Source organism: Salminus brasiliensis, chromosome 9 (genome assembly GCF_030463535.1).
Source record: "Salminus brasiliensis chromosome 9, fSalBra1.hap2, whole genome shotgun sequence".
NCBI lineage: Eukaryota > Metazoa > Chordata > Actinopteri > Characiformes > Bryconidae > Salminus > Salminus brasiliensis.
In genome coordinates this window covers 15,277,151-15,303,257 of record NC_132886.1, presented here as the reverse complement: position 1 = coordinate 15,303,257, position 26,107 = coordinate 15,277,151, and the positions used below count along the sequence as shown (strand labels likewise).

Sequence of the window (26,107 nt, the reverse complement as noted above, 5' to 3'; positions counted from 1 at the left end):
TGTTTTTTAAACAACTCATTAAGCCTTAAACTGTTTCAATAGACCTGGTTAGGCATTCAAAAGAGGTGGGTCTGGGCCCAGATCTCTTTAATTCAAGACGGTCCAAGGATATTCAAGGATATACAAGGATAACCATGAGGTTAAAGAAAATAAGGGGGTGGGGTGTGATTTTTTTTTTCAGGAGAAGGTGAGAAATTGTTTTATAGGGTGTGTAATAATGGAAAGTGTGGGTGTGGTCCTTACCCCAAACATTAGTATTTTTGCTGACCATGAAATGTCAAATTAAATTCCAGATTCTAAAAACCTGAAAACACTCTTTCGTCATTTTTTTCCATTTGCAAGTATTTGTCAATGACTGACATGTTGATCATATTTAATAATTATATCAATTCTGTACATGATAAGATCTTTATAGCAAGATGGACACAATTGCAACTGCAACAATTCCTAATAGCCTGGGGCTATATTCACAAACCACAACTCAGACTGTTGATTTAGATAGTTTGTCTTTCTTCTTAAATCAGATTTCAGTGTTGGGCTGTCAAACTCAGTACCACTAGATGGCAGTGGAGGAGATGAAAAGAACTTGAGCATACAGTCAGTATAAAATTCGGTTTTCATTACAAAAAATCTTCACTTTGTGCAAATGTACAGCAGCACCATTGTAGAGAAATGCACATGCATAGCTTCTGACACCAATTCAACAAGAATAAACAATATTTATTAACAGATTGTTGAGTGACACTGATAAAAAAATTCATTCAATGAGTAAAAAAAGGCCTCACTAAGAATCAGATTAATCAGAATAGACAGAACCTCATAGAATTGGTCCAATCAAAGACAGCAGCATTGTTATAAGGCTCAGGCCTGCTGAGCACAGCCACCATCAGTCCATCCTGCAATATAAGGGGCTCAAGTTAAGCAACCAGCTTAACCATGCCACCAGCCAGAGTTCTCATTTACTTTACACACTCTGCAATGCATTCTGGTTCCAGGACGACCTTTAAAAGGCAACACTGCATAAAAAATCTGTTGGAGCAACATATTTTTAAGGAAATCTATTGAAACTAAGACCAACTTGATAAGGTTCATAAACTTGACAATATATCTTTGGGGGAAACTTGTACCACTCAAAATGTTGGTGACTCTAGGGCAGTAGCTTCATAAAAAGAAACAGGTAACGTAAATGCCTCTGCAGAACAGAACTACAGTCCATATGCCCAACACAAATAAAAGCGCCAATAGTAACAATATAAAGTGCAGTCACAGCCTTTTCAGAATTAAGAAAGAGATAAACACATACCATCCACCCTGTCTGATGAACTTCAGACCTGCACCGCTGAATTATGTACTGTCAGTATGTCTGAGGAATCAGCCTTCTTTTACATTTTACAGATATTTGGCATTCAGCAGAGTCTCCCTCAAAATGGCATGGCCACTGGAACTGTAGTAGTGATGCAGTAACGTCACTGCTGAAACCGGCTCCGGTATCCCTTTAACGTCAAAAAGTTCATCAAGTACCCCTGCAGAATTATCAGGGCAAAAAAGCAGGCAAAACCTGGAAAAAGTTCAAAGTGGAGTCTTCTCCTGTAATTTCTGTTCAGTTCTGGGAGAGTTAGATTAGTCAGGTATGTCTATGCACAGTTTAGGAGGAGGGTCAAAATATCTCCCAGGACTTGGCAGAATTTCCACCTCTTTCCGGAGGAACATGGGGGCGATTTTCAGAGGTTCAGGTGCAGGAGGCATCTCCTCGAATGCCTCAGAGTCGTCATTCTGCAAGTTGTAGGAAATGTTTCCGTACTCTCGCAGGAAAGGGAAGAGCTCAAGCAGAAAGAGACAGAAGTCTTTGCGGATACCAAACCACCCTGTTCAAGGGGAAACAAGAGTAGCAGTATTTCACTGGCCACCTACTATACAGAAACATTATAACCTAAAACACAGTACTGTTACTTACAGCTTTGGTTTTATAGCCATAATTCTACACATTAATAGTCACAGCTAATTTAATATCTGTAGGCAACAGATTAATGGGTTATGGAATTATAATTACTCACAGTGATTCCCGCCCTTTTGTCTGAAGGTGGTGGTCATGAGAGTGATCAACGAGACCCACAAAGGCACAAACACTGACACATAGCTCAACTTGTTAAGGTCATCCAGCTTATGGACCAGCAGGATCTGTGGAAGAGAACAAAGAAACATTAACTCTAAATTTAAAATCTAAAATAAAAATAAAATCTGCTTCAATTGTAACGTTGGAACTGAAGCCTGTACTCTCTGCAAGCTTGCAATTTATATAGGATATGAAATGGTTACTGAAGGGACTTCATCTGATTTTTGAGATTATGAAATAATTTAAATTATTTGATGAAAGTGATCCAATGCCATGCAATGCCTGTATTGAATACCTGCAACAATTTCTGCTGGAATAGAGCAAACATTTTAACTGAACTAAGGTCTGCAACGTACAGCTTCAAGGTGTGCAGGGACATTGCAGAACATGCAGTACAAAAAATTAAAAAGTAAAAATATGAACCTCAAAGGTGAGGAGTGGCACCACGATGGTCATCCAGCTCACAGCCATGGTGACATAATTACGACGCTGCTCTGCGATGATGTCAATGGAACGGAGAAATAGCATGGACCAGACAATATAGTAGAGCACCACCAGGCACAGGAACGACATGAGAATCCACAGAGGCACACACACTACCTGCACATAACAGTAATATGTTCAATGACTGAACTATTTATTGGCTGTAAGTGGCAATGTGACAGGGGTATTATATTATTGTCAATGTCACACAAGCAATATTAGTACGCTCAACTATCCCTCAAAGGAAATGAAAAACAAGTAAAAGTGATTATTGAACTATATTTAAAATAGAGAGTTTAAAGGCTTCTGAAAGGGCACTCTCACCTGCCAGGACCAGCTGATGATCTCGTCCAGACGCAAGGCAATGAAAATAAACTGGAGAATATTGACTGAGCACATAATCTCCAGCTGAGAGAGAGAGAGAGAGAGAGAGAGAGAGAGAGAGAGAGAGAGAGAAGCAATGAATCACATGTACACCATACTTCACCAGAGCTTTTCTATGTACAGCACTACAATGCATATGAGAAAATGTTAGTATGTGGGCAGAGGAAAAGAGCAAGATAAAGAAGTCACATACACTATATGTTTAAAGGGTTTTGGGATATATGTTTAAAGGATTGTGGGTTCGATACCCAGGCTTGGCAAGCTGTGCCCTTGAGAAAGGCTCTTCCACTCTCTCTACTCCCCAGGCACCACAGCATTGGCTGCCCACCACTCCAGGCATGTATTTTCACAGTCACTGTGTGTTTAATGGTGTGTGTGTCTTTACTTCACAGATGGTTAAAGGCAGAAGCCTAATTCTATCTGTGTCTAACACAAATTATAAATATGCTTGGCTTGTCTGTGAACATCCCTTTTATTAGGCATGCTGTTTGTAGATCACAGTCACATTATTACCCCAGATTACAAAAAGTGAAATCTAGTTAGCAACATTAGATAGATAGATAGACAGCAACATTAGCTAGCCAGTATCATGGCTACTTTACTTTAGCAGGCTACTTCAAACCAAAAGTCCCACTCACTGCTTCCCTCATCCCTGGGGAGAAGTACTGCTAATGGAATAGGACTCTGGAGCAGATAAACCTGAACCTATGTAGACACCATGCCTACTACCAGGAGTGGGCTAGAGGGGTTGCGTTGAGCCATTGCGCTGTGGAGTGTTCTCTAGAACGATGATGCTCCCTCTAATATGTTGGGTTGAGTTGGAGAGGTGATCATGCAACATTCTGACCACACTAACGCTCTTGTTGCTGAATGCAATCAAATCCTCACAGCAATGCTCCAAGAGCATTTACTCCAGACAGTTACTTCAACAAAAGCAAGATAAACTCATTTTAATACCCTTGATTTTTTTTTGGAAGAAACAATGAATGAGAAGGTGTCCCAATACTTCTGTCCATATAGTGTATGTGAACATATCTAATAGATATTTATAAATAGGTGTGTTTGCTTATTTCAGACCTCCAGGGACCGGTCATGGCGGAATCCCCACACACAGGCAGCCACTGACAGGGGGGAGACGAAGAAGAGGGGCATGAAGACGAGAAGCCAGGACTGAGAGGAGCCAGATATCCTCTCAATCCTGTCACACACCAGCACTTCAAACATCAGCAGAAGAATGTGGATGCCCACTGCTATCAGCATGGCCTTGAATTCCACACAGGTCTCGCCCTCCGCTCTACACACACACACACACACACACATACATACAGTTTTCTGTCATAAATAACCAATCAAATGTATCATCATATATCTGCATGTGTTTTTTATGATACTTCAATAGAGTGATTTCTCAAGTCCAGTAATTGGTAACATACCTGTACCGTGGATTGTGAGCCCATACACCAGTACCAACAGATGCACCGATGACAACCATGAGCTTCCACAGCCAGATGGGAGTGAAAACAACCCAGCAGCTCCACTGGACAACATTATCCAGCCTCAGCGCCAGCAGCACGGAGAACAACAACAAGGAGGCATATATGAGGAACTTGCTGCAGGAGAGGCAGATACACAGTTTCAGGTGAAGAACACTGAGCACGTAAAGGCCAACACCCTGCAGTTTGCCTAGTATTCTTTGCTTCCCCTGAGATTTACACATGATATTTGTGGGTTTACGTACCAACCCACTGATAATCAAAATACTGAAAATATGAGTATGTGTAACTGTACCTTTAAAAGCAGCTAGAGGAGACATTTAGCACTAGTTATAGGGGAATGGGGGGTCTAAGTCTTTATTTTTCTAGCTACTTGATTGATATTGAAAATATTTAGTTAGCTAATACATTAATAAAAACATTAATATAAAGAATATCGCTCTTAATTAATCTGTAATGTGCAGCTAGCTGTGCTAGAGCATTTAACGTTAGACACTTAGCTAGCTAGCTAACACGTAGCTAAACTTTTTTAATGTCTTAAATATTTTAGTGCTAAAGTTTTCATTTACAGATTTTTCCACTCAGTAAAAAGGTCGTTGTCATATAAAGATCGAAATCGGGACACTAATACTGAATATATATCAGACCCCACATAACAGAAAGTGAAATCTAGCTGGCTAGCACTAGCAACATTAGCTAGCTAGCTTCTTGGCTAATTTACTTCAGTAGGCTACCTTAAACCAAAAGTCCCACTCACCTGACATTGAAATCCTGAAACAGTCCTCTCAGATTCATGATAAAGAAATAAGCGACATCACTGCTTAACCTCTGACCAGTTAACAGGTGAATTACACCAAATCCAGCAGGTTTGAGAGTCAGTGGAGGTGTGTGTAAAAACTGCAGCAGTTTCCGCGCGGAAACACTCGGCAAAGTAAAAGTCCGGAAGAAAAACAAATCCAACTGAAAAATATAGTTTTATTTTCTGTGATATTCTTCTCAACATACGAACGACCTTGTTGTCTTTAAGTGTGTCTTAAATACTTTAAAAATGTAATTAACAAATCAGCCTCAAGTCAAGTCATAGTGTTTTCAATAATTACTGTAATTTAATACACAGGGTTGGGAAAAGGGTGGGGGGTATTTTTTTAACATGAAATTAATAAATGCAGTTCATACATATTTATAAAACATTGCAAGTAGAACAATAAGCCATATTTTCAATAATAATAATAATAATAATAATTCTTCAAGTAAACATTGGGATCAAAATAACTTGGTCAAAAGCGGTTTCAAATACAATATTACAGTAATATATGCCACACATGGTTCTGTGGTTGAAACTGTGAGTTGAACTGTGTTGCAGCATACGCTACTATAAATATGTAATTTAGCACTATTAAAATAATAATAATAATAATAATAATAAGCTTTACACTAAAGCACTTACACACACAATGGAAATGACATATCAGCATTGCTGAACCTGCTACACAAAACACATACAAATGTTGTGCACCCTAAGAAAGAAAAACTTTTTTAAAATGTACAGTATTGTTAAAACTGAGCCACCAAAGCACCCTCACGCAGTCAAATACCATAAAGTAATGTTTCTTGGCCTTAAATGGATTGTCAGTGTTCCATATTCATACACATAGACTATGAAGAGACACCAGGTGTGGGACGCAGCCTTCCGTAGTTAATATTTTCACATAACGTGTTCAAAAAAACAAACAAACGAACAAAAAACAAACAATGGAAAAAAGACCCAGCTCAATGAGAAACTTTTGCACCACCTGAACATTCGGGTGGTCTACAGCACACACGTCATTGTAAAAGTGAGAGTAGAAATGTAGCATCACCTTACATGTGTGCACTGGAGACTGGAAAAAACACATTGCACTTATATACTTCATTTATACAGCCTCTTCTCCTTCATACAAAGCTTGGCTAATTCTGATGAGGAACAGTTTAATCAACATCTGGAAAGGCCAAAGGCCCAGTAGCTGCTCCCAAATCTTTGAAAGAATTTGAAGCAATTGGTCATGCTTCAATCAATCAATCTGCACAAAACAGGATTGATAGATTGCAGATTAATTTTGCACGGTATTAAATACTGTCCACAATATGCCATAAAATAACAACAGACTCTCTTGTCCTTTCACAGTTCTCTAAAGACTTAACTCAATATTCCTAAAAGCTACATGTATTAAAAGCTTCATGATGAACAGCAGCAGCTTCTGTCCGTGACTTTTTCTAGTCATTTTGATGATATGAGTACTGTCAGACAGATCATAGTACCTTAGAAAGTAACCCAGAGAAAAAAAAACATTAAATGGTACAAAACACAGCTTTCAGTTGGGTCTGAGACTACATGTGACATTAGCTGAGAGAAAGTGTGGCTCTCAGTGGACCAGCTCCAGTTGGCTGGCAGAGAAGGGGAGTACGCCGCTCACGTAGTAAGCGATGCCCAGTGAGAGCAGAGCGATGACCACTAAGAGCAGGAGAACCCTCCAGAAACCCAGGTCCTCCACGAACTCCTGCCAGGTGGAGCGGAAGCTGGACAGCACACCCTCACTGTTCTGCAGGTTGGGGTTAAGAAGCGAGTGGCTCTCCATTGCACTAGAAACACATGATCAGCATTAAGCTTTGAATATAGAAGAGGAGTAGTAAATGTAGTAGGGGATGTGAGCTGTTTTGGGGTTAGTTGGTAGCTGAAACTGTGGCTTACACTGTGACTTACATTACATGTCCAAAAGCATCAGGTAAACTAAACTACATTAAGGAGGACCAAGCACATCAACTGTGCACACAGACTGTGTAAAACTTCCAAAGAAAAGCACCATGCCAATAGAATGGGACACTCTGGAGCAGCCGGACATGAGCCCAAGATCACCATGCCCAATGTCAAGAACTGGCAGGAGGGACACAAAGCCCCAGCATTTGGCTACGGAGCAGTGGAATTGCATTCCCTGGAGTGAAACACTAGTCTTCGTGATCCAGGACTAAACTCCAGATTAAACTCCATATTTATTATTCATTTATTTATCCTAATACAGAAACTACTGTGAATTGTTTATTGGTTTAGCATATGGAGCATATGGAGTCCCACAGGGTTCTATTTTGAGGCCTATGATGTTCAATGACAATCTTCAGTGTAGAAACATCTGGATGAGATGGCACAGAGAGCAGCTAATAACGACCATCTCATGCATTTTGATTTATAGTGTAGCAGATAAAATATGAGCAGTGTGCAGATCCTTTAAACACTGCACAAAATTGGCCAGCTAAGTGTGTCAACATCCTGGATCATTACCACTCACCTCTCACTCTCAGCCATCTGCATGGTCTCTAGTTTGGAATGGGCTCCTCTGTTGAAGCCTTTCACCTCCTGCTCCTCCAGACCCTCCAGCAGTCGAATAGCATCTTTATTCACCCCTCGCCGCTTGGCCAGCACCAGAGGAGTTGAACCATTATGATTACTGCTCAAATACAAGAAGAGTCACAGAATGACTTACAGTCAGGATCTGCTGAAATGAGAATACTGTGCTACTGAAAAGCTAGGGTCATTCGAGTGACTTTCCACATTTGACCACAATGACTCCTGCTTTAAGGTGACAATTAACTTAAGAAGATGGCTCTTCAATCACAGTTTCTCACCAGATATCTATCTTGAGGCCATTGGAGACAAGAAACTGAATAGTGTCCACATGTCCACACAGGTGCAGAGCAGTGTTGCCTTGGTAATCGGTAGCCAACAGGTCTGCGCCAAACTTGTGCAAGAAGCGACAGATCTCCACATTGCCACGAGCAGCTGCTAAGTGAAGGCCAGTGCGGCCTCGGTTATCCCGGATATTGGGGTCACAGCCCGTCTCCAGGAGGCGCTTCGCAAATGGCAGGTCCCCATCGATGCAGGCCTGCAGTAACGGTACACTAGTCTGCGGCGAATCATTGATGAAGACATATGACATGTCCGAGTGGGTCTCCGAAAATTCCAGCGTACCTAAAATGACATGGGTTAGTAAAAACTGGGCTTAAGATTACTGACCACTAAGCTGATTTTATCTGGAGAAAAATGACCCAAGCAAGATCACTGATCACTGATCAAATTCTTTAACATCCTTAACATGTCATTTTCAGGAGTGCTTTGTCTCGTCTTCACTCATTAATGTACAGCATGGCTGACGCACTACATCAGGGTTCTTCGGTTGAAACCCTGGAGCTCCAGGGTCCTAGACAGTCTGGTGATTTCTCTGCCTAGAAACACTTAGTAAACCATTATGGCATTAGGCATGGTGCCAATGGGTTCATGTTTATCTGCTCCAGAGAGTCCTATTCTATTGGCAATACATCTCTACAGGGACTAGAAAAGCTGTGTGTGTGTGTGTGTGTGTGTGTGTGTGTGTACGCGCGCGCATTTGAACATCTGTGTCAGCAACGGGTGCAACTGGAGCTGAATGCATTCTTTTGAAGGGGTGTCTACAAACATTTGGACATATAGCACTAGCTAGCGTAGTTCAGATAGCAGCAGTTAACTAGCTAGCATCGTTTTAAACAGCTGTGAGAGCTGCAGAGCTACTGGATGGACCTTCTGTTGGCCAAAGGTAGTTAAAGTTGACGTCTGGGGGACAAATCACAGCGCAGTCTTTAAGGCACAGTGACTTAAGCAACCTGTATAAATGATGAGGAGATATGAGAATTATTAATAATCATGACTCTCACAAATATAATATGAGGTGTGTGTGTGTGTGTGGGGGTGGGGGGCACTAAAAGAGCTCGCTAACCTACAGCTGCAGCACTAGAAACCTGAGTGTGAAAGGCATGTATATTTACTTGTGCAGGACGCTAAACTAGCTCGCTAAATTCCTCACACTCAGTCTCCTAAATCATTAAATGGTGATGTAACGTGACCATGATTAATTTAATACACAGAAAAAGGGATACATGGATAGAAAAGAGCAAGCGTTAAGCCACTCCGAGCAAACAAGGCTGTCAGTCGAGAAAACGCCTCACAGCTAAAGCTAACTAGCTAACTAACTATCCCCAGATCAACAACAGCGTTCAATCAGGTTGTACTTTTGCATTATTGGCCAAATCTCCGGGCACTTCTGCCTCTGTTATAACAATTAGCTACAGGTTTCGCTACCTCCCTTATGATTTATCTATCGCCAGAGAGCCGGTCAGCTGCAAAGCCTCCAGAATCGCAACAGTTTAGCAGCTTCGACTAGCAAAGACCACAACCAGACCCCTGAAACGACGGTCTACCGCAACCCACACATATCCACTAGTGCTGTGATGAACACTGCTGAACACCTTTACCTGTTTGAGTTCTCCAAACCAGGTGAGAAAATGTTAGTTCACTGCCTGTGTGTCTGTCTGTCTGCCTGTCTGTCTGTCGCAGGGGTGTTGTTTACATTAGCGCTACAGCCACTGCAGTAGCTCCTATCTAGGGGGTCACACCGCCATCTGCAGGGCTGGAGTATCAGCTACCCTTTCACTGGAAACGGTACTACATGGATTTGGGGGAAGGATGTCAGATTTATGTAGAGTCAAATCTGACGTTTTGAGAAGAAAAATAAAATGTTATTCAATATGAAATTATAAATAACTGTATCCCCCCCCATGACTGGTTGAAATTACTGCATTTATCTTATTGTAATACATATGGGTCAAAACGTCCTGTCATCTTTTCAAAACTGTTGAAATCTATAACAATTTAAAATGACTGATGATCATCTCTTCCAATGCAATAAAAATGTATTGAGATTTTAATATTTTTTTTGTTGGTGTGTTTCAGACCATAGGACATTATGTAACTTAATGCCATAATGGTAGTTGGTGCCTTAAATATATAAGAGGCACAGTATTTTAACTTGAAAAATTCAGATGGCAAAAGTAATGTGTGCATCATCACAGGGAGCATCAGTAACATGCTTTTTTACTAAAAGTTGTCTGAGGAAATATAAAATAAAAAATATAATATAAAAACAGGTTCAGGTAAAACAGACATGCTTAACCATACACTGCATTTCAATGATGGCCATATTACATAATTTATTTTTATCTTGTGCGACAGTAAAATGCCTCGTAACGTCAGCTACCTATTTACAGTTAAAAAAACAAACACATACAAGCTCTGAAATCTGAATTTTCAATCCTTGCTCACCTAGAAAGCGTGTTTTGAACTCAAGCTCTTGTAAAAAATAAATGACGAGTCACTGGGATCAGTTTCAATAATTCTTTTTCAATACTTTATTCGATAGGGAACATTATTATTACTATTAGAAATTGGAATTATTTTGGTGAAACATATGCAGTAATACTGGTAATGCACTTGTTCAGACATGTTTTATCTGGTATGTGATATAAATTCATGTAGGAAAGAAAAAAAAAAGTGATACAATTAAACAAAATCCTCTTAAGTTGTGAAATTGTACATCAGAGGCTATCAGTGTCAGACAAATGCAAATACTCTTGCAGTAATATACACGTATAGATGTATATATGCCTATATAGACCATCCTTAAAAATAAACCTAAAACATTCTAAAAGCTTTTTATTAATCTATTAAAATGTACAAGTTACAAAAAAACATTGATTTGCAGATTACAACATGAGTTTCCGGTCATGAAGCAAGTAAACTGCAATCTGTTACATACAAAACTTACACATAATACAAAAACTGGAACGCATGTACTCAAGGCTACCAAAGAGAGGTTAAGAAGCTTAGTGGCTATAGTGGTTACACATCACCATGTCTCTTGAAGAGACCACAACTCAAATCAGAAAAGTTTTAAAGTAGTAAAAAGACATTTCTCTAAACACTTTCAGTCTTGCATGTGAACGTGTGAACAACGAATAGAATTTTAAGGCAATAATGGTGACAAGGAATATGAGAACTGTAAGGTTCTTTAGTGTTGGACTGAGACGCTCTGTTGTTTTCAGTCAAAACAGAAAAGGTAAAGGTTAAAGGTAAACCGTGAGAGTGGATTATCTACAGTTGTCTTAGGTCATCTGTCTTGGACTGGGTGACTGGTGTGTCTGACACATCAGCAGCAAACGGAGCCACATTAAGGAACTTTATGGCATTGTATTTTACCCAGATATTAACTTCAGTGCAATACATTAAGGGTATATACATGTATGGAATTTGGGAGAACTGTAATTCCATGTGTTCACCACTAAGCACATCATTACTCCCAAAAGTGCTTGTTTGGCCAGTTGCCAAGAGAGATGATGTGGTGTTTGCCAATGTCAAGGAAGCATTAAAATACCTATACAAAAGGACCCCTTTTCCACCTGGTTATGTCCGGATAAAACCTTGTATCACTAAAATGGCAACTTTACAGGAGAAGGAAAAAAACCTTCTCAACTATCAATAAAAGTCAATCTAAAAAAAGATTTTATTCCAATTCATTTTAGAGCATTTCTGTTGGTCCGTCATGAAAGTTTGAAACCATGTTCATCGCAAAAGATGGCTGGCGTTTTGAATGTTGGCACAGTGTTGTCCATTTGTTTCTGGTGCACACTGACCCCGTTTGCCCTCCACATTTAGCCTCATGCAAGTCAGTCAAGGATCGTGTGCATTATATATATGAAGGGGTTCTGGCTGTGGCTGTGAGACATGTCCAGTACTTGAGATGGGTGAAATGACCAGGTGTAAAGGGGGTCTAAAAGGCATTAGCACTGGTGTTAAGCTGAATTATGTATGGCTGTAGTTGGTTCAGTGCTGTCCATTGTATATTTGGGACACACTCTCTGAGGTAGCCGTGAATAGAAAAGACAACGAAGAGAAATTAAACTAAATATAAAACAAACTTTGTTTTCTGTAGCACCAGTGTTGATAAATGAGGGAGAAGTAAAACGACCTCTCCCCACTGCCGCTCCCTTCAGCTGGGGATTCACCTGTGCTTTCAAATCACGTCTTTGTAGGAAGCCCCAAGAGAGGGCTGAATAAAGTAATAGTCAGCCACTCAGTCAACGTCAATTTCCTAACTCTCCTCAATCTCCTCCTCTGCTCGTTCTGTAAAAGTCCTCCGCTCTGGTCTGCTTAGGCTACAGGATCTTCATACAGACTTGGCAGCGGCTGATACGGGTGCGGTATTGATCTCCCTTCAGAGTCTCTGACTCTGGACCCTGCACAAACTGCCTGTTCCGGTCCACCGTGGTCAGCCAGAAGCTGTGTTTGTTGTTGAAGAAGAAGCAGGTGCCGCGGGCTCCATTGCATTCAATGAAGGGCGTGGCACGGAAATCTTCCAAGCAGGAGCCGGGAGACACCAGAGACTGACCACCTCCCTCTGCTCCCGCAGCCGTGTGCTGTCACAGAAAAGACACCGTAACACAGTTAGATAAACACATATAAGACGTCAGTCATTTTTTCAAGACCTGTTTGTGAATCTGTGCAGGATATTCATGTACTGCCATTTACATTCACTGTTAAAATTAAAATAAGTGATAAGAAATAGGAGAAGAGAGTGACGGTGTCTCACCATTAGGAATGAGTATCCAATCCACAGGCTTCTCCACCCACTTGGGCAAGAGGGTATGCTCATATCTTGGCTGTGGACAGCCACTGCCTGAGAGGGAGCTTCGCACACTGAACAGCGGCTGATGTACTCAGTGATCTGCTGGTTTGCCACGGGCATCATGGGAATGGGGGCTGTGGTGGACAGCCAGTAAGACTTGTCATTGCGGCTGGCGTAGTAACAGAGCTCATTGGCGGTACAGTAGAGGAAGGGGATAGTGTTGAAACGAGGCAGACAAGAACCAGCCAATCCTATAAGAGCAGAAAGGAAGTTGGAGTGAGACCCAGGGGAATTAAGAAAAAACCTTGTTGGATAAAATAAGACTCACCCAGATAAGTTACTGAAAGTTACTGTTTTTTTTGTATCAACAGATTCATCAGTAACAACAAATGTGGAATTTCTTTTTAGATTGTAATGTTAGAGATACTACTCTACTGCCTTTCTACTTTGTAGTCAGTTGAAAACATGCCAGTGTTTCAATTCTTCAAATCACATCTTTTTCTTTTTTAAATCAACATGATAATAATTGCATAAATGCAATTATTGAGACGTGACTACATTACTAAAGGAAAGAGCAGATTAAACGTCATGTATAGGCCTTAACAGTGATCCCTTGAATTCCAGGATTAATACGAAAAAATGGATTTACTGTATCTTCAGTAGATTCTAAGTGTTAGGTGATGTTATTTTACAATGAACCTGTGTTGGCTTACCCAAGTCCTGGTTATGGGCCTTCTCCTGTCCTTCTACATAAAGTAAGCTGTAGCCCTCCCACAGCTTGGCCATGCCCTGAGGGCACATGGGCACCTGAGCGGACTGGCTGTGCTTCACCAAAGTGTAGCCAATTCCTATGCTGCGTCCAGGCAGGCCTGGACGACCTGGAATTCCTGGTTTTCCAGGAAACCCTGAATAATTGGAGAGAGTGGAAAGATGTCAGCATGAGCAGTGAATAGAGAAAAGGAACTGAGCTGAATTAAAGAGCAGTGGAAAGTGATATGAATAAGATAATGATAAGAACAGTCAACAGTATTAGGTGAAACACATTTCAGTGGGTGTAGTAACGTTGTGAACCATCATTATGATCATGTCAAATCACAGTAGCCAAATCACTTTGAAGATGTTGGAAATCTGATATAATCATCATATTTAAGCTTAAGATGTTGGATTCAAAGCAATGTTATTCCAAAATATAGGATTCTTACATAAACCATACGTTGATATACTTTCAATCACACCTTCCTATCACTCCCAGCCTACCTTTGTAACCCGTAGGTCCTTGGTATCCTGGGGATCCAGGGTCTCCAACGAATCCTGGAAATCCAGAAGGACCACTGCGACCAGATTTCCCGACAGATCCAGTCTTTCCTTTGGGACCTAGAGATTTGAATGATTTCAAAGTCAGTAAACATGCAGTTAGTTTTGCACAAGACAGAAATCTTACTGAAATAAAATAAAATATGCTGCTCTTCTTGTTTAGAGGAAACGCATTAAATTGGCTATATCCTGTATACTTTATCTTCTTTCTCTTTTCTTTATTTAAAAAAAAAAAAAAATTCTTCAGCAGCATATGAAAAATGTAATGGAACTGCTGCATGTAAACATTGGTTCTAACATAAAAATACAACTTTCCATTAATAAATCAAGTTGGAACATTTAACAACATTTATACAATGCTTGCAAGATATTGTCTTTCTTTCTGTAAAATACTGTATTTATACAGCCTTGCAGGTGCTGCAAAAAAAGCGAAATAATAAAACACCACTGGTTTCTTTCTAATACAACAGTATATAGTGAGTAAATGAACAATCAAAGATGATGGACTATAATGTGGAGCTCACCAGGAAGTCCGGGTGAGCCAGGCTGGCCTTCTGTTCCAGCCACACCAGGAGAGCCAGAAAGTCCTAGTAAACCAGGATCACCCCTCTGTATTTTCAATTCTTTTGGTGGGAGGAAACTTCCTGGAAGTCCTGGGCTTCCAGGCTTGCCTGAGAGAGAGAAGTACAGCGCAAAAGAGTATTGTGATTAAGGGAGTAAGTTCAAAAAAAAGGAAATGCCAGGAAAATAACCATATTTTAATTAATTTTAATTTCTAATCATTTTAATTGAACATACTTAATATAGAACAATTTATTACCAACCTATTAATCCTTTAGGTCCTTTGATACCATAGCGTCCAAAATCTCCAGGAGGGCCTTGTGGTCCAGGTATCCCACTAATTCCAGGATCACCTCTAATTCCTGAAGGAAATAAGGACACACATAGAGAAAAAGACATGGAGAGAAAAAGACAAAGGAAAAAAACAAATATACAACAAAGATCAGCATAGAAAAAGATTTTCATATTTTTAATTAGTCATGATGCAGAGAGGACAATTGTACAACAATTTTATTTAAACAAGTTAAACATTACATTATATAGAATTATCCATATGATCACCTTTAAGTCCAGGGCTGCCTGGCAGACCAACTCCTCCTGAATATCCGGTATCACCACGTTTTCCAGGCACTCCAGGGAATCCAGGGATCCCTGCATCTCCTCTATCACCCTGAATTGTTCCAGGGCCGGCTGGACCAGGAGGACCAGGGGGACCAGTTAAACCTATAAAAGAGAAAGATAAATTGTATTATTTAAAATCTGTGGAGTGCAATTCCTTTATATCTTTATTAGGCAAGTCTGTTCACATATCAGTCATCTTTGAAACATAGCAGAGGCATTTTTTTTAGTATTTGGCTCAATAATGCCCAATAAATGTGATATTTCTGATCTCCCATATTGCTATCCGCAAACGACACCATGTTGAGCATTATGAGAACCCATTCATATTTCAACCAGTCGCCGGCCTCTTCATTTATAGTGTCTCTGGTAACAGTTCAGCATGACCGGGAAAAGGGAGCAAATGACCACAACATAAAACATTTTTATAGAACAAGGTGGATTTTCACTGTAATCTTTCTGGGTTCTTTCTAGGTAAAGCTCATGGGAGTTCATGATTTGGATAAACAGTATGTTCAGCATCAACTGTTTAACCTGGACAATTGTTTCCAGTATTCAAATACTGGTATTTTTGAATACTTGTGTGCATTAAATCACAATTTGCTACTCTGAAACACAAATGCTGTAAGTATGTCTGGGCCGAAAGTATGCTGTAGGTATGCCAATTAGGTCTTTTCTTCTCTGTTCATTATGTGCCAACACTCTGGACTTAGTAAAAATCAACATCAGCACGTGACGTCTTAGTGAGGTCCTCCACATGTGTCTGTGGGAACATGCTTGTCATGTGTCTATAACTAAAATAAGTCCAGAATGTTGGCACATCATGAACAGAAAAGAAAAGACAGCATCTAATCAGCATCTTGCTTCTAACTTTTTTGATACAGATTTTTAAAAAGAGTTAAGCCTAAATCCTACATTCCTGCAAAGAACTCTTAATAATGCTTGAACATCAAAATTAGTCAATGTACATCCCTAGTTATGAAAAATGAAGCAGAGGTAGTGTTGTGGCATACCTCGTCCACCATCCAGTCCAGGTAGACCTTGATCTCCTACAGGACCAGGGATACTGGAGGAAATGGATGGCCCCCGAGGGCCTGGAGGACCCGGGAAACCTGGCTGACCAGGGGCACCTAACAAAGACCAAGACAACATGAACACACTGTCTAACAGCACATATAGCACATACAGCACATCTTAATGATATACATACAAAAAAGGATTTGGTCAATGGAATGGAAAGGTCACTTTTTTAGTTAGTGAACCTCTCTAGTGAATGTAAGCAATTACAACTGATTCACTTATGTGGCACCTTACACTGCATGGCACGCTGTTAAATGGACAATGGACCACACAACAGCTATATTGAAAGCTGATGGATACCAGAACTGCAGCACAGGGTCCCAGAAACCACAGAAGCATGTCTAACTAAAACTTAAAAAACACTTCATAGGATTTGAGGCATGTGTGTGATTATTTAGACATATAAGCACCACTGCAAATTGCCCACCGTTTTGCCCTTTGATCCCCTTTGCTCCAGAAAATCCTGGCAGTCCAGGGAGTGATGAGCCTCTTTCTCCTTTCAGACCATCCATTCCAGGGGCTCCCCTTCGACCACCTTCTGTCACCCCTACAGACAGAATATCTTTTTTTATGCTTTGTGACTTTTATTATACACTATGTATTACTAACAGGTGACTATAAGCAAAGCAATGCAAACTGTGAGTTGTTTCTTAATTATAACAATGGGGGTCAAAGTCTATGCTACACTGTATTTGCAGGTGTGGAGATACTCACCAGGTACTCCTTGTTGACCTTTGGGTCCTTGAAGTCCATTGAGACCATCTAAACCAGGGGACCCAGGTAAACCTTTAAAGAGATTTAGAAAGGGGATGTTTAAGTGCTTTCGATATACTAGTGTTACTGTGAATCAAGCAAGAGAAAAGCAGAGACAGGTAACACAAATCAAGGGTACAATTACCACATAATGTTTAACAATTTCAATAAATCAGAAACAGGTGTTAAAATCATGCCATTTTGCTGGATGGGCAATATGAGATCACAGTGTCACCGATGGCAACCACCACTTTTCTGAAGTATTATGAGTTACTTCAGTGGCAATAGCTCCCCTTTGTGGAGGATTTTCAACCTGCTAAATGTGAGTGAAGGTGTAATTGAGTTTACTATCCAGGCCGATAAGCTGCTTCATCTAAAAATCAAATGATAATGACAATGATATATGGCCAAATATGCTCTCTTCTATTCCTCAAGATTTGAAAACTACATTTGGCAACAATATTAAGGAGAATAATATCGTGCTCTAACTAGACAAACCTTTTTCTCCTATCCGGCCCGGGTATCCAGGGCGTCCTGGCTCGCCATTGCGTCCCTTCTCTCCCGGGTAACCAGGAAGACCCATGCTGCCTGGAAGCCCCGGCAAACCTGGCAGAAAGCACATGGGCATGATGTAAAGCACCGGTTAAGAAATCCTTAAAAAAAAAAAAAAAGGATGTGTGTCAAAGTGTCAGCTATTGAGTTACCACTTAGTCCTTGTCTTCCCACATCTCCTAGTAGACCCTTCTGCCCAGGTAACCCAGAAATCCCAGCGAAACCAGGAGAACCCGGTTCACCAGCAGCACCCAGACTTCCTATATATACACAGAATAAGTGAGACAGAGAGATACATAATAAATAACTGCTAACTTTTTAATTTATTACTTATTATATTCTGAGATGACAGGGCCAGACTTTAAGTATCAAAATCTCATTTCGAAAAGTCAAAGCACAGAACTCACCAGGCAGTCCAGGATTTCCCACCAATCCCTTTGCTCCAGGGGCTCCAGGAACTCCAGTGGCATCACCTTTCTCACCTTCAGAAAAATAAAAACGTATGAGTTGATCATTCTGTCAAACGTTGGCATGTAGCATTAGCATTATCATTATCGTATACCACAAGCTACAAAAGTGTAATCTCTCCTTTTTGGACTGTTTTTACAGAATGGATTTCGTCTAAATATAATCAGTCACCCAGCACTCACCTTTGAAACCGGGCCGGCCCGGGCTACCAGCCAACCCTGGCAAACCAGAAACTCCATCGTCACCCTGCACAGTGGAAGGAAATGCAACACAAGAGAAAATTGTGTGCAACACAAAAACACTCACAATAATCTTTATGGCATTTTATATAAATATACACTGAAATTTTAAACCACCAAAGTTGAACCGACTTCTGTGTTAACTGCTTTTTACAATGATGTTCAACAGCCACCTGTAAGTTTTTATGTTACTTATGTGTGCCTAGTCTTTTAACTCTATTGGTGACATGTATTAGACAGACTTACCCTGCGTCCCGGCATGCCAGGGAAGCCTAGAACACCAGGTGCTCCTTTAATTCCTGGAAAGCCATTAGAACCTGGACGGCCTGGGAATCCTGCATCGCCGGGGAAACCCTTGGCTTGGACAGGGTCTCCAGGCAGACCTGGTTCGCCCTGACGACCAGGCAATCCTGGGGATCCCTTATCACCTGAAAAAATGAAGTACTTTTCTTTAATCAGTGACTATTTCTAGGGATTTCCAAAAAAAGTGCTGCATGAGGACCAATATGTGCTTCTCACAAACCTATGCAAGGTTCATTCTTGCTTGACCAATCAGTATATATATATTGCAAGAAATTACCTCTTGGTCCTGGGAATCCTGGCAGACCAGAAGCTCCAGGAATACCCCTATCACCTTTGTCCAGGAGACCTACTGGAACGGGAGGTGGGGCTGGGCCTGCAGCGCCAGGAACCCCACGGTCCCCTACGACACACAAGCACAGAAATCCACACATTTAGCTGGAATATAATTGGAGCAACAGTGTTTATGTATACACACACACACACACACACATATATGAATTAATATTTTTAAAAATTGATCAGAATTCAGTGTTTTAAGCTCTTGTATACCTTTTAATCCCCGCCTTCCATTTTCTCCGAGTAAACCATCCCGTCCTGGGATTCCAGGAAGACCTTTACCTCCAGGCAGCCCAGCACCCCCTGGGCGTCCAGGTGATCCAGTGAATCCCACCAGCCCAGGAAAACCTTTCTCACCTATATTTATATATATATAAAAAACAAACAAATAAGCAAACAAAAAACAAAACACCCAAGTAGTGTATTGCATGTATTTGACATAGAAATTGTGTCAGTATCAAAGTACTAGAGCAATGTGATTAAGATCATCTTCTTGCATTCTAGGCTTATTATTATACATATTATTGTAATAATCAGTTACTATGAGAATTTTTATTCTGTATGTATTATTATGTATAAATTATTAGCGCCTACTACAGAGATAATGTTTAATGTATGTAGTTATGAGGCAGAGGTGATGCCTGCACTATAAACATTTTACTTTTCATATTTTCTGCATCTCAGGGTTAACAATACATTTTACACTGAGTTTTTAGTAAATGTTCTGCAGATGCAATTGCTAAATATTTATAACGAGTTTTACTGCATTTGTTTATGACTTATTTACATCTGCAGGCTATTATTTCCCCAAACACGCATTATTCCCAGAGCCCTGACCATGGAGGGCTGAGGTGTTGATGTGATGTGATTCCGGTCTCTAGATAAGTAGGCAGTTACTCAGTCATGACACAGTAAAGCTGTGAAGCCATGCACATATCTGTGTCCAAGTAAGAACAGAAAGGTAAATGTCCTCCTATGTAGTGTAATTTCAAGGGTAACCAAAGGAATTGTTAGAAGCAGATAAAAGATCAAGTCAGTGGTTAGGGGTGACATGTGCTGAGGTTGGGTGGGGAAGGGCGGTGTGTGATTGAATGTGCTCTTTTTTTTGCATAGATCTGGTGTTCTTAAAGTTGTGAATAAAATCTTCATGAAACTGAAGGCACTGAGCATGCATTAACAGTGCCAGTGTAGCTAGGTATGGTTCTACTGTTATGACGTTTAAGTGATAGGAGTGGGTCTGGGATGTCAGACCTCACTGTTGAGCCTTCCAGAGATGTTGTGGGCTTAATTCAGTGAAACACTGATAAAGGGAGGTGCCAACCTGATGCCTCTTGTGAAGAGCTAGCAAGGTAGTGTGTCAGTTAGAATACAAGTACAAGCAAGGGCTGGGCCTTCTGTGTAACCCCAATTATTAGGTGCAGGACTTTTTCCATATTATCCTGTAATGTTTCACTTGACTTTGGAGTGGCACAACAGTCTAAATACTGTTCCTCAAGTGTGAGGAGAATATAGGAACTGATTACCCTGCACTTCTAATCTGGCCATCTCAGTCTTAGGTCAGGACAAAGAATTGATTAAAGCTGTGCAATGTTGCCTTATCAATTTCAAAAATCCAACATACTCACAACCCTGCAAGACTTTAGATTCCAACTTCATACCTTTTGATCCTGGTCTGCCTGGTATTCCATTCTGTGTTAGGCCAGGTGCTCCAATACGCCCCCGTTCTCCTTGGGGGCCAGGAATTCCAGGCAGTCCAGCAGAACCTTTCCTACCAGGTAGATCTGAACGTCCGGGGTCTCCTCTTTCACCTTTGAGCCCCGGAAAACCTTGGGGGATCACCAATGAAGCGTTAAACAACAGCATTAGCTAGAGCACATTTGTGAAATATTTTATGCTTAGTCAAAAGCTATGTAATAGAGATGTAAAAAAAGTCAGTTCACCTGCAATCAATTATCTAGTGATAGTATCAAATCAAACCGCATAAGTGTGAAATTGTTTAAATTAAACGACTGAAGCCATCCATGACAAAAAGCCTCCCCTAAAAGCATCGCAACACACTTATAATCCACATATGCTAGAGAAGGTATGTCAATTTGTTCTACCAAACAGTGATTATTGGGGTATTGATGTTGTCCAAGGCGTGAGGGCATATAATTATTACTATTAGTAGTTTATTGAGTTTCCAACAAAAAAATTTAAAAGATGAGTGACTCCAGTCACAAGTCAGATTCCCACACACACTTTTCCTTTAATAGCAAGAGCATAGTTAACAACTATGTGCACCTGTGTAGCTACCTTATGTATAATCACAAGCAGTTACAACGCAGTGCATAGGTCTTAATACTCTGACTGAACTCAAGGCCAAACTAAGGCCAAACAGATCTATACTAGTTACAAACAGCACTAATGGAGAGAGAACATATATCAAACACTGACATAAAGAAATATATTGTGTCAAAAACCTTGTATCTCCAAAACAGCAACTTTATAAGAGAAGGGAAAAAAAACTTCTTAACTTTCAAAAGCAGTCAAAGTAAAACAATATTTAATTCCAAGTAATGTTAAATTGTTAACGTCATGTCCAAATTTCATGATGAATGGACCAGTAGAAAGATCAATCAGATTAGCCAGATTCACATTACGCCAAAAAAAGAAAAACAGCAAGAAATGGAGATAAGAGTTTTTTTGCACAGTGCCGGTGATTTAACTGATATTTTTGTTACGCACTATATTTCTTGTCCATCAATAATCATGTTTAAAATACTGAAAATGCACAGCCAGTTCTGACAACTTGCATTCTAGAAAGTCTACGAATGCTAGATCTAGAAGCTCTTTTTTAAGCGGATGAATTTGTTAATATCATACAAACAGACTAGAGTTACAGGGCTATACAAGATAGCTCAGGTCTACCTAAATTAGTACTGCTTATTTGCATTAGTATAAGCTTTAACACTGGAAACTGCACATATTTAAAGCGAGACCATACAACTGCACGTACATGCACACACATACATACTGATATTAACATGTAGGTCACATGAGGATGAGAGATCATGCTTGAACTTTTAAAAAATAAACGGCCAGGACAGATTGGTACTAAATACATATTATTGTAGCCTGCAGGTAAAGAGTAATTGTTACAACAGCAGCCAAATCGGATGTACAGGACGCTGTCTCCACAGCATGTTAAAGCATGCTCTCGTTCACTCAGTGCTTTGGTTAGAGGGTCCAGCTGCTCTACTTTCATCAGTGCACTGAGGAATAATGAGAAGAGTAGGGCTTGGTTGTTAGACAAACTTTTAACACTATAGGGAAGACGTTTGGGGAGGGGGGGGGGGGTCGACAATATTTCTCACCTTGGCAGCCTAGAGAGGTGACCCAGCACCAAGAATAGAGGAGTGAGACACCACAAATGGAAGTGATGGGAAGATGAAGATGATGGAGGTGATAAAGAGTGAGAGAGAGAGGAAGGGAGGAGGTTGAGGGAAAAGAGGGGAGGAATGAAATGAGATGTGTCTGTGATACAGTGAACCGTGTACAGTGGAGAGAAAACTTACTGACAAGAAAACAGCAGTGAGAGGACACTTCTAATTATTCTACCTAGCTGGAACTTTGCAGCATGCCTGTCTGTCTATAATGCTTACTAGAATTTTTGGCACCCCTGGCTAGCTATATATACACATAATAATAAAAAACTCCAATAAGATCACAATTATTTGCTTCTGCTGCAGTTCTTAATAATTGGAACCATGTTTGATGATCAGGTTAGACAAGCATAGAGCTTTCTGGTAACAAAAACCATCAGGAGCTTTGAAGTCAAATGAGTCAAGATCAAATAGGTAAGAACCTAATGCACATGTTGAAGTATGTTGGTAGATATGTGATGTAGAGCTGTTTCGGTTTGTTCCAAAGGTTCCAGTATTCTTAGGACACACATCAACATAAACTTATAGCAGAGGCAGACAGATTTCGCGGTACAATGCTCTGAATATTGATAGTTTCCACTTTCCACAGTTTTGCAGTTACTATACACAGCGTCTATGTGGCACATTCAGATTTTGGCTCTTGCCTACCCATACAAACCACCTCTTCCTATTTACTAATCTTTACCAAAAGGTGCCAATAATTCTGGAGTACAGTAAATCCATGTTTTACAGAATCTCTCCAAATGTTTAGAAAAAGAAGTTTCAATTGTGTTACTAGAGCTATAACCCTAATGATCAGTGCCTCCCAAATTGGCGGACCAATGATGTTCATAAGATATAAGTGATGCATTAGACAGAAAGACTCAGGAGAAAAGATTAGATTGGTGGGATGATTTTAAGCATGTGGTCTGAAACGATCAATTCTCTTAAAGGACAACAAGAACAAACAAGGGGTAACAAAACACACAACAAAAAGGAAAATGTAATGCAATTATGATAAAAGATCACACATTTGTTTGCTTTTTTACCTCTAGCCCCAGGGAATCCAGGGGCACCAGGAGGCCCTCGGATTGGAACACTGGGAGGAACGTAACCTGGTGGACCTGGTCGTCCTGGCAGGCCTGGAAGACCATCCTCTCCTCGCACACCCTTCGCAGCTGGGATACCAACACGCCCATCAAATCCTACATAGAAAAAGTCGTAGATTTATTTCTGACAGTTAATGTGCCAAGGACCTTAACAGTAACCACTTCTATAAAGAGGAGAACAGAGCCTTTCCTGCATCATGTGCCATTGCAGCAACCAAAGGAAGCACAAACGTTAGAAAGGTTGACGCCCATCAATATCTAATTGTCATTATCTAATACTCTTTATGTCTGCTAATGGCCAACAGCTTGATGCCAGATGCATTTAGAGGTCTTATGGAGTTCATGCCGAATGGTCAAATCTGTTGTGGTGGCACACGGAGGACCAACTATGTGCGAATGTTATGGCTGATTGTTGTACATTACACAACCTTTGTATATATATTTACATGATTATGTAAATGGGGGGGGGGGGGGGGGGCGCAACAAACAGAAAACCCAGAACGAGTGGTTAAAAATCTAGCCCTTCACTGAATTCTGTTAGCTTACCATGCAAATCATCAACAGCAGTTCTGTGGTGATATAAATCAAACCTACCAGGTTCGCCTGGCAATCCTGGAGTGCCTTGTGGACCTTTGTCACCAGGCTGTCCGGGCTGCCCTGGAAATCCTCTAACTCCTGGAGAGGCACCTAATGCCTCACCACGTTCTCCTTTTGTTCCTGGGAACCCTGGACGACCAGCCTTGCCTGGAACACCTGGTGATCCTGTGCTTGAGATGCCTGGTAAACCTGGATCCCCTCTTGGTCCAGGGAAGCCTGTACAATCAATCACATTATTTATGTCTGATTATGAATACTTTTCATCACTGTTTATTCTGAAGCATTAGTTCAGAGCTGGAAACAGTGGGGGATCATACCTTGTGGTCCTGGTTGACCTCCAAAGCCTGGGCTTCCTCTTTCACCCTTAACTCCATCAAAACCTGGCCGTCCACTTGTTCCGGGCGGACCAGGCTGACCCTTAGGGCCTAGAACATACACATAATTATTGAAACTACCCACCACAGCCTTGGCTTACAAACACGTCCTTCATCTTTGATATCTTTGAACGCATTTTTAGAACCATTACCTGGCACTCCTGGCAGTCCAGGGAAACCTGGATTTCCAATCTCTCCAGTAATTATGCAGGGAAGTGTCTCTCCTGTGAAGACCCATATCATGATTAGCTACATTCAGAAATCCGACACCAGGCACCAACCGTCTCAGAACTCAAACAAAAAAATCAAAACCCAACACCAACAACACTAATGGTACCCTTACAACAGTCCTAATGATAACACTATATAGAAGATTTAAGAATCCAAGTCAGGAAAAAGTCATGCTAATGTTAACAATTATAAAATACAATAGATTTAGAAATTATGATTTGTTGCAATTTAGTATCATCAAAGCTTTTATCATGCTGAAGATCTGTGTCAGTGTGTCTGATAGAGGGAGAGAAGATGAAAGAACAGTTCTATACAGTAAAAGTCCAGCTTTTGTAGACCAACATTACTAAATCCTAGACAGCTCTTTGCTGAACAAACAGTGACACTGGGCCAGGTTCATAAATCAGAATTTTTTAGAGAATGTTTAAGACCAAATCTCACTAATACCACACTATGTTTAGAAGCCTGAAGCCTGATTTGCCTGATATGTGGCACTATCACTATTTACCCTCACTTCCCGGCACTGTTTGGGCTGATATTCTTTTTATCCAGCAAAAAATAGCATCTGAACTAGTTTGAGGATACAATTCTTGGTAAGAGGATGCTATGGATTTCTACAATGTTCTCATGTTTGGCCACACATGCAAGTCATTAACAAATTGTATGCCCAGTATTTCACAATGGCTTTCACAGATGTCTAGTATAAGGCTGCTATATCGGGAATTTGGTCAAGTACAATTTCACCACAAACTTTGGCCAGGTTACATATATAATCCTAGAAATGGTTGGCTGTTTTGTTTTTTTTTCGTTTTGTTTTTTTTGGTATTTGATCTAGCACATCCAGTTTGGCACCAGTTTGTTATTAATATGCATTAGTTTATTAAAATTAATTTTAACATGCTTAGCATTTCTTCCAGCAGTAAAGACTTGCTGACCGCTGAATACTAGTTCATTGACATGCTGCATGTCTTCCAGAGCATAATAGCCACTGCTGAGTTTTATGAATCTGGCCAGTGTCATAAGAGCCAAGACCAGAATATACATTCTGTTTAGCATATACGTTTATTATGTGAACACCTGCAACCCTGTATACTCACCTTTGGACAATAATAGTCTATATTTATTAAATAATCAAAGACGTGATCTTCCCCCTCCTTTTCCCTGCGGTACACA

The 26,107-nt window shown here is 40.5% G+C and overlaps 3 protein-coding genes across 7 annotated transcripts in view; all 3 read right to left on the bottom strand.

Moving 5' to 3' along the window:
• Positions 1 to 699: 699 nt before the first annotated feature.
• On the bottom strand, positions 700 to 5,391 carry LOC140562144 (transmembrane protein 185A-like). Of its 2 annotated transcripts, XM_072687565.1 has the most exons (7): positions 5,231 to 5,390; positions 4,414 to 4,590; positions 4,058 to 4,274; positions 2,921 to 3,004; positions 2,537 to 2,713; positions 2,055 to 2,178; positions 700 to 1,865 (listed from the first exon to the last, which is right to left on the bottom strand). In XM_072687565.1, the coding sequence occupies exons 1-7, from the start codon at positions 5,266 to 5,268 to the stop codon at positions 1,621 to 1,623; spliced, it is 1,062 nt and encodes a 353-aa protein (XP_072543666.1). In that variant the 5' UTR covers positions 5,269 to 5,390; the 3' UTR covers positions 700 to 1,620. The 2 variants fall into 2 exon arrangements, with proteins under 2 accessions (XP_072543666.1, XP_072543667.1); XM_072687566.1 differs by lacking the exon at positions 700 to 1,865 and having other exon boundaries at positions 2,090 to 2,178; positions 2,537 to 2,709; positions 5,231 to 5,391.
• Positions 5,392 to 5,460: 69 nt separating this feature from the next.
• On the bottom strand, positions 5,461 to 9,904 carry ankrd46b (ankyrin repeat domain 46b). Its single transcript, XM_072687567.1, has 4 exons — positions 9,790 to 9,904; positions 8,131 to 8,473; positions 7,794 to 7,952; positions 5,461 to 7,092 (listed from the first exon to the last, which is right to left on the bottom strand). The coding sequence occupies exons 2-4, from the start codon at positions 8,439 to 8,441 to the stop codon at positions 6,876 to 6,878; spliced, it is 687 nt and encodes a 228-aa protein (XP_072543668.1). The 5' UTR covers positions 8,442 to 8,473; positions 9,790 to 9,904; the 3' UTR covers positions 5,461 to 6,875.
• A 794-nt stretch (positions 9,905 to 10,698) lies between these two features.
• The window catches only part of col4a6 (collagen, type IV, alpha 6), a 98,494-nt gene continuing 83,085 nt past the window's right edge, over positions 10,699 to 26,107 (bottom strand). For all 4 annotated transcript variants that reach the window (XM_072687563.1, XM_072687561.1, XM_072687564.1 and 1 more), the window contains 22 exons: positions 24,856 to 24,927; positions 24,647 to 24,754; positions 24,327 to 24,545; positions 23,673 to 23,828; positions 20,878 to 21,045; positions 19,433 to 19,576; positions 19,161 to 19,283; positions 18,827 to 19,008; positions 18,524 to 18,587; positions 18,281 to 18,355; positions 18,026 to 18,133; positions 17,820 to 17,927; positions 17,283 to 17,354; positions 16,996 to 17,115; positions 16,502 to 16,618; positions 15,432 to 15,593; positions 15,134 to 15,232; positions 14,834 to 14,980; positions 14,253 to 14,369; positions 13,709 to 13,900; positions 12,960 to 13,246; positions 10,699 to 12,786 (listed from right to left, as the gene is read on the bottom strand). In XM_072687563.1, coding sequence (XP_072543664.1) covers positions 12,526 to 12,786; positions 12,960 to 13,246; positions 13,709 to 13,900; positions 14,253 to 14,369; positions 14,834 to 14,980; positions 15,134 to 15,232; positions 15,432 to 15,593; positions 16,502 to 16,618; positions 16,996 to 17,115; positions 17,283 to 17,354; positions 17,820 to 17,927; positions 18,026 to 18,133; positions 18,281 to 18,355; positions 18,524 to 18,587; positions 18,827 to 19,008; positions 19,161 to 19,283; positions 19,433 to 19,576; positions 20,878 to 21,045; positions 23,673 to 23,828; positions 24,327 to 24,545; positions 24,647 to 24,754; positions 24,856 to 24,927 — 3,101 coding nt within the window. In that variant the 3' untranslated portion in view covers positions 10,699 to 12,525. The remainder of the gene's footprint in view (positions 12,787 to 12,959; positions 13,247 to 13,708; positions 13,901 to 14,252; positions 14,370 to 14,833; positions 14,981 to 15,133; positions 15,233 to 15,431; positions 15,594 to 16,501; positions 16,619 to 16,995; positions 17,116 to 17,282; positions 17,355 to 17,819; positions 17,928 to 18,025; positions 18,134 to 18,280; positions 18,356 to 18,523; positions 18,588 to 18,826; positions 19,009 to 19,160; positions 19,284 to 19,432; positions 19,577 to 20,877; positions 21,046 to 23,672; positions 23,829 to 24,326; positions 24,546 to 24,646; positions 24,755 to 24,855; positions 24,928 to 26,107) is intronic.

Coding starts and splice junctions, on each gene's coding strand:
- LOC140562144 (XM_072687565.1), bottom strand. CDS start 5,268: ATGAATCTGAGAGGACTGTTTCAGGATTTCAATGTCAG. Junction 4,591..5,230: donor TTTCAGGATTTCAATGTCAG/GTGAGTGGGACT, acceptor CCTCTCCTGCAG/CAAGTTCCTCATATATGCCT. Junction 1,866..2,054: donor ACAAAAGGGCGGGAATCACT/GTGAGTAATTAT, acceptor CCCCTTGAACAG/GGTGGTTTGGTATCCGCAAA.
- ankrd46b (XM_072687567.1), bottom strand. CDS start 8,441: ATGTCATATGTCTTCATCAATGATTCGCCGCAGACTAGTGTACCGTTA. Junction 7,953..8,130: donor GGCCTCAAGATAGATATCTG/GTGAGAAACTGT, acceptor GTATTTGAGCAG/TAATCATAATGGTTCAACTC. Junction 7,093..7,793: donor CAGATGGCTGAGAGTGAGAG/GTGAGTGGTAAT, acceptor ATGTGTTTCTAG/TGCAATGGAGAGCCACTCGC.